At 34.0% G+C, this 9,928-nt stretch overlaps 1 protein-coding gene and 1 pseudogene across 2 annotated transcripts; both read left to right on the top strand.

The window, feature by feature from the left end:
- Positions 1-659, top strand: LOC119675318 (annotated as a pseudogene).
- A 1,842-nt stretch (positions 660-2,501) lies between these two features.
- LOC119682570 lies at positions 2,502-8,696 on the top strand. 2 transcript variants are annotated; one of them, XM_038096041.1, is made up of 4 exons: positions 2,502-2,722; positions 5,696-6,234; positions 8,152-8,290; positions 8,351-8,696. In XM_038096041.1, exons 2-4 carry the CDS (start codon positions 5,843-5,845, stop codon positions 8,363-8,365), a joined length of 546 nt encoding a protein of 181 aa, XP_037951969.1. In that variant the 5' UTR covers positions 2,502-2,722; positions 5,696-5,842; the 3' UTR covers positions 8,366-8,696. The 2 variants fall into 2 exon arrangements, with proteins under 2 accessions (XP_037951969.1, XP_037951968.1); XM_038096040.1 differs by having other exon boundaries at positions 8,372-8,695.
- Positions 8,697-9,928: the final 1,232 nt, after the last annotated feature.

Genomic DNA, 9,928 nt, shown 5'->3' with positions numbered 1-9,928 from the left:
ATGCTTAATTACTTTTTATGTGAAAAATCCATCACTGAAACTAAGGAAAGACTTGATAAATACTACGGGGACTCGGTACCATCAATTTCAATGGTTAAGAAATGGTTTACAGAGTTCCGTTGTAGTCGTACCAGCACTAGTGACGCCGAACGTTCAGGTCGCCCAAAGGAAGTGATCACACCGGAAATCCTCAATAAAATCCATGAAATGATATTAGATGATCGGAGAATGAAAGTGCGTAAGTTGGCTCATGTTGTAGGTATCTCAACAACACGTGAACATTATATTTTCTCTCCGCGAGATGGGTGCCGCGATTGCTCACACTCGACCATAAGCGGAATCGTGTAACCACTTCAAAACAGTGTTTAGCGATGTCCAGCCGTAATCCGAACGCATTTTTGCGCCGTTTTGTTACTGTGGACGAAACATGGATCGAACGATCGAAACAATGGGTTGCTAGGTGTGAACGTGGACCAAATAAGGCCAAACAGGATCTGCCAGCCAACAAGGTCATGGTCACAGTTTTTTGGGACGCAAGCGGTGTCATTCACATCGATTACCTCGAGAAAAGTAAAACGATCACCGGCGAACATTATTCACAGCTTTTGAACAGATTCGACGTTGGTTTGAAGCAAAAACGGCCGCAATCGGCGAAGTAGAAAGTGCTGTTCCATCAAGACAATGCACGTGTGCACACTTGTCTAGTCACGATGGTCAAAATCCATGAATTGGGATACTAACTGCCTCATCCAGCATATTCTCCAGATTTATCCCCTGCGACTATTTTCTGTTTCCAAACCTGGCTGGGCGGTATGAGATTTGAGTCGAATGTAGAAGTCATTACCGAAACAAATGCGTATTTTGAGAGATTTGATAAAACCTTTTATTTGGAGGGAATAAGAAAATTAGAAAAACGCTGGACTAAATGTATCGAGCTAAAAAGTGATTATGTAGAAAAATAAAATGTTTATTTGCCGATGTGCAAAACAAGTTAAAGTCGCTAAAGTACTAAAGTGTTGGTTCATTGGTCGAAAGTGGTGTGTGACTGAATTCGGCTTTTTCTGATGAGTCACCACTCGTAATTGAGCAGTGCGTAAACAAGCAAAATGATCGAGTTTACTTATTAGAGAGATCAGCTGAATGGTCACCACAAAGCAGTCTCGATCGCAGGTGTTGGACGTTTCAACAGGACTCAGCATCATTGCACAAAGCACGAGTCAAACAAGAATGACTGAAAAATAACGTTCCGTGCTTTATAACGTTCCTCTAAAATAGAGCGTTTTACTTTGTTGCAATTTTCGTTAACAATCGTGTAGTTAAAAGCTCATGCCGATCAATCAATCGAACAATATTATCGGTACTGTTACCAACGAATGTAATGGTGTGTCAATACTATGGCGAATGCGACAACGAAATACACCCCATTCAAGTTGCTATATTATTATCAATCTCATAATATACTCCCAATTGCAATGGTTTTAACTTTACATAATGACTATGTTCTGACTACCGATCAATTAGAAAATACGCGAGAATGATTGCGGAACGAGTAAATGATGAACAAACTAAAAGTCGATTTACAGCGAACGAAATTTAAGAAAAGTGCCTTGGTATTACTCCAAAACGAACAGAATACTCCGAATAAAACGAACAGTCGTGTCACTTTATATAAGCCCATTTATTATTACCAAAGTCCTTGACAAAGACCGATATGTAGTCAACGATTTGCCTAACTCCAAGAGGACCTAGCGACCGTATATGTATGTCTACTCATTCGACAAGATCAAAATGTGGTGCCGGTTACCATACGGGGACAATAGCAGCGAAACGGATGACGATAAAGAAGACAATATGAACGTCGACGGACAAAGCAAAGTCGCTTTGGGCTGGCAGGTACAACAAACAAATTAACAACACAGAAAAACAACCATGAACGGTGGAGAAAGCGACAGTTAGCTGACTAGCGAAAGGCGGAGAAAATAAATAATGTACCGAAGCGGAGCGTAAGATAAAAAAATAATGGGAATGGCAAATATGACAAATAAAGTGCCATGTTTATTTACATTTAAAAAAACTTCTAAAGGAAACTATTGCGAACAATAATATCTTACATATATTAACATATTAGCTATTTAAACTTAGCATAGGTGAGAGTAGTGAGCAGCAACAGCAATAAAATCCAGAGCTAATTTAGCTGGCAGCGGCAGTAATATTAATTAAAGTATAAACGCAAGCAGCTAACATAAGTAATTGCAGAAACAACCGTAAACAACCGGGAGTGAAACAAAAACGACGAATTAGCTTTAAAAAAAACTTATGCATACATCAATTAAATTACGGGTGACTTTAGCTTTGAAATTGAACTACATAAAATATATTCGAATATATCGAATAACTTGCAGGCAACGTTAGCCTTGAAATTGTTAGTAAATAATTTGATTATGATAATTTGAAAATATGCACTTCACAAATATTTTGTTTCACGTTTGGTGCCAAAAAGATATAAAAAATTTAATTAATGAAAGAAGAAACAATTGCAAAAATATAACAAACATGATTTTAGCTTATAGAAGTCTATCAAAAGACCACGCCGTTTTTATAATGAATTGGTTTTGATGAATCAAATATCACAATACCAACTCTTCCAGTCAAAACCTCGCTTCAAAATCTTAAATCTACAAAACTTAACTTTTAAGTTCCATATTATCGTTAAGTTGTTTTGGTGAGTATAAAAACTTATTTGCTCAATATATACCCAAAGTACTTATTCATACCAAACAACAGTGAGAGACTCCAAACATATTTTGTAGATAAGCTGATGCATATTCAATATCAGCGCATCACCGCAGGCCTTCAATAGTTCTACAGGTAGGCCATTTGTTCTTGTCGCTTTGTTGTTTTTTAGTCGGTGTATAGCAACATGCACTTCGTTATGGATAGGTGGAATTTCAATATAATCATTTCAATTGAGAGCATCGAGATCATTTCTCTAAAAAAAGAGTTGTTATTATTGTCGCCAGATAATAATTTCCAACCGAATTACCATTTTCGTCTTTACAGTTTAAAATTCCAGGCCTAAGGCCTTCAGTCAGGCAGTTAGTAAAAGTTACAGGCAACATTCCTGTTTCTACGCATTTTCGATTTCCTCTCGCTCGCGCCTTTCTTGATCTCATTTCTTCCGTCTTAATAGGCACCTTTCTTTAATTATCATTTCTCGATATTGTTCGTACACGTGGTTTGGCAACGCTCCTCATCGTACCAATGGTTCAACGGTGAGGGACAGCAAGAACATCTTTCACAGTAGTGCGCAAAAAGTGAGAGATATGTCCCCATTAGCTCTCGGCATTATCGGGACCAATCAATTGATTAATTAATCAGCAAGAGAGTTTTTTTTTATAACCCATTTATTTTATTACAATATGTCAGGTATGAATGACAATAAGTGATATATATTAACATGAATCGTAATAATAGTTATTACTATCTAAAACAGAAAGGCACGTATGGACTATGTCCAGTGACATATCCATATGTAATGAAAATAGAATTGTGTGACCTACATATATTTATTTAAAACGTCTCTCGATGTTTTTCTTTTTAGCCTTGTAAAAGTGTTGAAGGGGAATATCAGGTGTTTAACCAGAGGGTTTGGATTCATATATATGCAATGAGCGTAATTCTTTGTAATTCGTTATCATGCTTAATGAAAAATTATGTTGTGGTTTCCTGAGTGTATTAAATTGAGGAAGAATATTAATGTCTTTGTGGGTTCCTTACGAATGCCGAAATCCAATAACTTGTGGTTTAATTGATGATGAGTTGTGGTTTTTCTTCATAACATTACAAATAATATAATTTTTAAATAAACACTGTGGTTATTAACTCAGTTAAATAAGTTTTGTTGTTCACCTATTAAATTTTAACAACAGTTAATTTAGCTTGAATAATATCATTTCTGTTTTATTAATTTTGGCAAACCAACGTTCCGTATCAGACTATAATATTTCAGTCAAGATTTTCCAATGAAATTATCTTTCCACTTATCAAATATATATTTCTAATTTTAGTTTACAAAAGTGTTTATAATTAACTTAGTCACTCTCATTTATTATACAACCCTTGGTTGTATTTAACCACTAAAAACTTAATACATTAAAGACAATTAAATACTACTAAAATGTCTTCTGAACCTATGTCTTCTGAACCCTCGGCTTTTCAGAACTCAAGTGTCAAAGCGCAATTTGACAAAACACAACTGAACTACTGACTTCTGTTTTCTGTCTTTTAAATAAAAAGTCTTACCTATGCTGGATGCCGAAATTTCAAGGTACCCCCATTACCTAATTTTAATTATTATTTAATAGCAAAAACGTCAATAACTTAAGTTGCACTCAATATTATCGCAACTTTTAATTACTTATTTTAATGTCGCTGTCAGCTTGACACAATTAACAAGAAACCGAAAATCAGCATTTCTTGCCGTCAAGCTGACCTTGGTTACTGCTATTGTGCAAGCCACAAAACGACGCTGCCTACTTTTAGGCATGTCTTATGATAGTATGAACATTTCGACTCATAACACCTTGCCGAGAGGTTTGATTCAATAAATATGAAAAAATTTAGGGGTAGATTTAGTTTTAGTTTGAAAAGAAGGCTCTCATGCCACACTCGATCAAAGCTTGTGAAATATTTATATGTGCCACAGTGCAATTTTACTTACCATCTATCGCACTATGGACATGTCAGTCAAGTCTATGAATTTGTTCTATTGGGCTATGTTTTTGGCGAAACTCAAATTGATGGTCAGGGATGAGTCTGTTTTGTTGGATAATCGGTGTAAGGCACTTTAGAAACAGCATTTCCATAATTTTCAGCAGGATCGGAAGTAGACTTATTGGGCAATATGATTTGACATCTTCTAGGCTTTTCCCTGGTTTCAGTATCATGAAAATTTGCGCTATCTTCCACTGTGGGGGATTAAACCCCACAGTTTTCTGTGCACGAGAACATGTGTAGGTAATGATCCAGTCGGTATTTGTACCAACGTACGTCTAACACACTTAAAACATAAGGAAATAAGGTGCAACGAACTAGAGTGTACCGCGCTTAAATTTCCCATGTAGATGACGATGATGTCAGCCCTACATTTAATAGGAGCTTCCACTAGGCACCTGTATCCATGCACCGTCCCTATAGAAGGTTCGGACATTCCACTTGTGCATACGTAAATCATAATATTTTGTTGTTTGCACCATATATGTAAAATAACTGATGCAATGATGAAATGTTGCGAATATAATGTAAGTAGTTTGTAACGTGTTAGCCATAAATTAATATGTTTTAGATAATTGTTTCGTATTTTCTGACAAGATTTTGCATTTATTTTGAGCTTAATTGAAGTACAGAAAAAGTAGCAGGGAAGTCCATACGAATTCCTAAAAATTAAAGATTTTAAACAAATTCAAATGAAGTAAATTCAGACAAAGAAACAATTTCACTAGTTTTTTTATTCTAATTCTTGTATTGCTACCGAGGGATAACTGTTTCTTAGAAAAATACTTGCTATTACCGAATTGTGTTTTTTATTTTTTACAAAATAAACTGATACTACATATTATAAAAATTTTTAAGCAATAATAATTAGGTGCCATATTTGACAAATAAATTTTATCTTATAAGTTTTTTTTGTTTGCAGTCGAATGAGCAAAAGGAGTTTGATTTACATACTAAAAGTCGCTTAAAAAAAACAAGACGCTTATCTAAGACAAGTGTAAAAAGTAAACAGCAATTAAATGGCAAAAATGGAAGTTCCAAGAATTCACGCAATGACATAAAAGACTTAATGGACTCAGTATCTAAAAAAAAATGTAACACGTACCCAGAATATTCACAACAATATCAGAGCAAAAGGCAGGCCAATGCCGACAAGAAGGACAAATTAGATGACTGTATTGATCATAATTTTCAATCAAGCCAAGATGGTTTATTAAACAATTGCAATACCCAACGTATTACAATATCAACTACACCTTTGCCCTGCGATGATCAAAATGTTCACAATTTTGAACAACAAGAAAGTTCTATCAGTCTTCATTCACACTCCGATACAAGCAAATTGCTGCATACTCAATCAAGCAATAAATTTCCAAGCTCAATACTAAATGGAAGATCTAGTAACTCTGTTGTGAGCTTCGAGAGTGCAGTGATATCATCTTTATCTTCAGAAACAAAATGGTAAGTTTATGTTTATAAATTCTAGATTTCAACTTAAAAAAAAAATTAACTTGAAACGAAATTGCTATTATTCAGTTTGGAGTAATATCTATTACTTTTTTTAAATATGGTATAGTAAATACACGAATATAAATCGCCTTATAACTACTCTATACCAATCATATCGATAGTTAGCTCTCATATGATTTTTTTTTATATTCATCTTGAGTCTTTGAACGAACACCAAATTTCGGAAATTTGAATAATTAGATTAGGTTAGATTATACCGGCGATCCTAGGGGTACCTACTTAGGCCTATAGGCCCATACCGTATTACCGTATACCGTATTTTTAAAAACCCAAAGGTTAAAATCATCTAAAAACTTTGGAAAAGCTTATGATGCTATTTAAAGGGAGGTGAAGTTCGCCAAGATCCACAAAAAAGGAAGCCCCTAAAATGTTAAGGCAGTGCCGAGCGTGTGCCGGATAGAAGCAAAGCAGGTGGGAAGCACTTTCATTATCCTCAGCACAACTGCGGCAGATATAAGATATGCGGCAGATATATAAGGGAGATTTAGTTTCCCAGCATGGTTACCTAGAAGACAATGGCCTGTAAGTAAACCTCCTGTAAGACTGATATCCCTACACGGGGCATCTCTATGAGAGAGTTCGATTTCCTTCTATTTGTGTGATCATATTACATACAGTTACCTGCATATCATAGAGTATTTCCATCTTTTATTAAAAAGTTCAGCGCAGGAAGAACTCAATACCAGTTAGGTGTTCCGAGTGGTTTCCGGAAGTACATTATCTGGCTAACTTGTCTGCTTTGCAATTGCCGAAAATATCATTATGAACCCACCCATCGAAATCTCATTTAGAGATGTGTAGCAGTCAAAGACTGTTCTAGATATAAATTCGACTGAGTTCAAGGACTTTAAAGCAGCTTAACTATCCGATAGTATATATATTCCTTTCAAATATATTATATGCTTCTAGATAAGATAAAGCTTCTTCTATAGCAGTCACTTCTGCCTGAAAAACACTACAGTGATCTGGAAGTCTATAATAAGAGGACAAACTCAGCCGTACTGAGAAACCTCTTGTTGCACCACCCCCAATTTTCGAATTATCGGTAAAAACTTCTAGACCCTCACCCAGGGCCTCCTGACAGCCAAACCTCTCTGGATGGAAATTAAATAATTAATTCACAAAGCTTTTATTCAACTGCATATTTAACAGCAAACATAACCAAACTTAGCTTTACTAGAGATAGTTGATATATTTTCTGTACCCGCAATTTGTGAATTGTAAAGCGAGTGAAAATGATACTGCCGTTTTTTATTTGTGTTTGCAATTATACTTGTCAATGTTATGCTATTGTTTTGTAAATTTTTTTAAAAAAAAAACTCGACAATTTTAATCGGACAAGAATTATACTAAACTTGCGTGACTTGTACCCGAAGTTAGAAATACTACTTTTAAAATAGTGTCTCAGATTCTCAAGTCACTGAAGGGTACAAAATTTATAAAAAAAAGTCTGTCAAGCACTAGCATAATTGTATTCACCATCGAGGTACCTACTTTGAAGGCGACAAATTAATTAAATTGAAGGCAATAATGACGTTTTATGTTTTACTAAACAATTGATTTTTTCATGGAATACACGATTTTAATCATATACCTTCAATTTAATCATATGATCGTTCGTTACTGATTATTCGTTCATACTGATATCTATTTTAAATCGAAAGGGTTTATAATGTAATAATTGTTGACATTGAAAATTATTTATGTCTGGTCTGCATAGTAGCTATGATCTTTTTAACTAATTCCTCTTTACACTTTATTACAAAATAAATCAGAAGCTTATTTATTATTTGATATTAACGATTTGAAATTATGATTTACCGAACACAGAAATTTAATTCGTTTTAGTGCTAATAATGAATCCATGCCAGAATTGTCTCCAGATATGTTTACTTCGGACAACAAACATCACATTTTTAAACACGAAAAACACGTTGATGAAGTGATTAAACAACTACAGATTATAAGTGAGAAAATAGTTTTACAGGTATGTATGTTTCTGGTTAAGAAATTAAACAAAGACTGAGCTCTGTAAATTTTAATTTAGCCTAAGATATATTAAATTTAGGTTAGTCTTTGGTACTTCAAGAGAAATATGTCCAGGGTTTATTACTGAATGAAAAACGAAAATGTCAAGCAAGACTCTTCATCAGAACTAAAACCGAAAAAATATGGATATTTGTTATTTTGGGAAAGTTTTATACTATAGATATAATTCTGAGACAGATTGTCTATCTGAGCAATGCCATTGTGATTAATTTTCTCGAGCAAATCTGACTAAAAAATTAAATCGCAAGGAGATTGCGATGCGTACAAAAGCCGTAATGACATTACATCCGAATTGTCCGGGTCGGATATGTTTGCGACGCATGTGCAATTTTTGTGTCTTACAATTTTACTACTTATTCTTGTAAACTGTGTATGTATTTAATTTAATTTTTTAATGCATTTAAATTAAAACTATTGCAAATAAATAAGTAATTGTATCCCATATCAGATTTGTGTACTGTGAAATTAATGAGGTCATAGTATAATATCAGAGGCGAGGCGTCATATGGGTTAGAGTGTTCACTGAACACTTTAACAAAGCTTCCCTTTTAGATCTTTTTTTTTATTAGGTAAATAATCTCGCTATTTTGCTACTTAACAATTTTTATAATAGCTTTTCCAAACAGATTAACATAAACACAAAACGCACAATACAAACAAAATCACAATAAATATGTTAGTTACACCCAACATTACTTATAATTAATAAAAGAGAAAACACATTCCTCTTAAAATATACTAAGGTTCAGAATAAAAACTCCACCGCGCTGCTTACAAAGCATGCCAATGGAATAACATTCACATTGAGATTATGTTAAATATTGAATGAACACAGAACATACAAACAAATATAAAAATAAAAGAGAAAACAAGCCCCGCAAAATATGTATGTAAAATAATCATAACTCTTAAATTAATGCGTGCAAGCGGTTTACTTTATTATGCAAAGTAAATACAAAAGAGAAAAAAATGACTGAGCGAAAATCGCTTTACATTTGACTACAGGTTCAGTCAACTAAACTGAACCCCAAGTTCATACAAAACGTGCAAATACAATCAAAGCCACGGTTGCTGTTTTATATGAGCAAATGGTTCAGTAAAAAAACTGAACCGCGCATAGTAAATACAAAGTAAAAGAGTAAATTAATGCATGAGAGTTTCTAACTCTTATGTAGAGGTTGGAAATAAACCAAAAACAAAGTCATTATTGAAATTTTATACTAGCAAATGGTAAAAATAAAGAAAAAATTAAAGAAATTTGAAGTGAAAAATAATATTTAGAAATGGATAAATGTGTGATTAAAGATTTGATACAAACATCTTTTTTTAAACGATCTTCTACAAAAAGGTTTTATGAAGAATTTGGTACCTGATGTAAAAATGTCGAAATCTGTGGTAAGTCGCCGTTTTCCTACAGCTATTTACCATAAAAACCAGTGGATCACAGGCTGCGAACATTTAAATAAATTGTTTTGTTGGTCTTGTACGCTATTTGCTTGTGGAAAGCACAAAACTCAGAAGTAGAGGGAATACGTTATAGTTGGAATTCTGTTTTGATCAAATTGTGAACACCTTG

This window comes from Teleopsis dalmanni, chromosome 2, assembly GCF_002237135.1.
Source record: "Teleopsis dalmanni isolate 2A chromosome 2, ASM223713v2, whole genome shotgun sequence".
Classification (NCBI taxonomy): Eukaryota; Metazoa; Arthropoda; class Insecta; order Diptera; family Diopsidae; genus Teleopsis; species Teleopsis dalmanni.
Note: the sequence above shows the minus strand (reverse complement) of the source record. Positions and strands in the feature narration are given on the sequence as shown.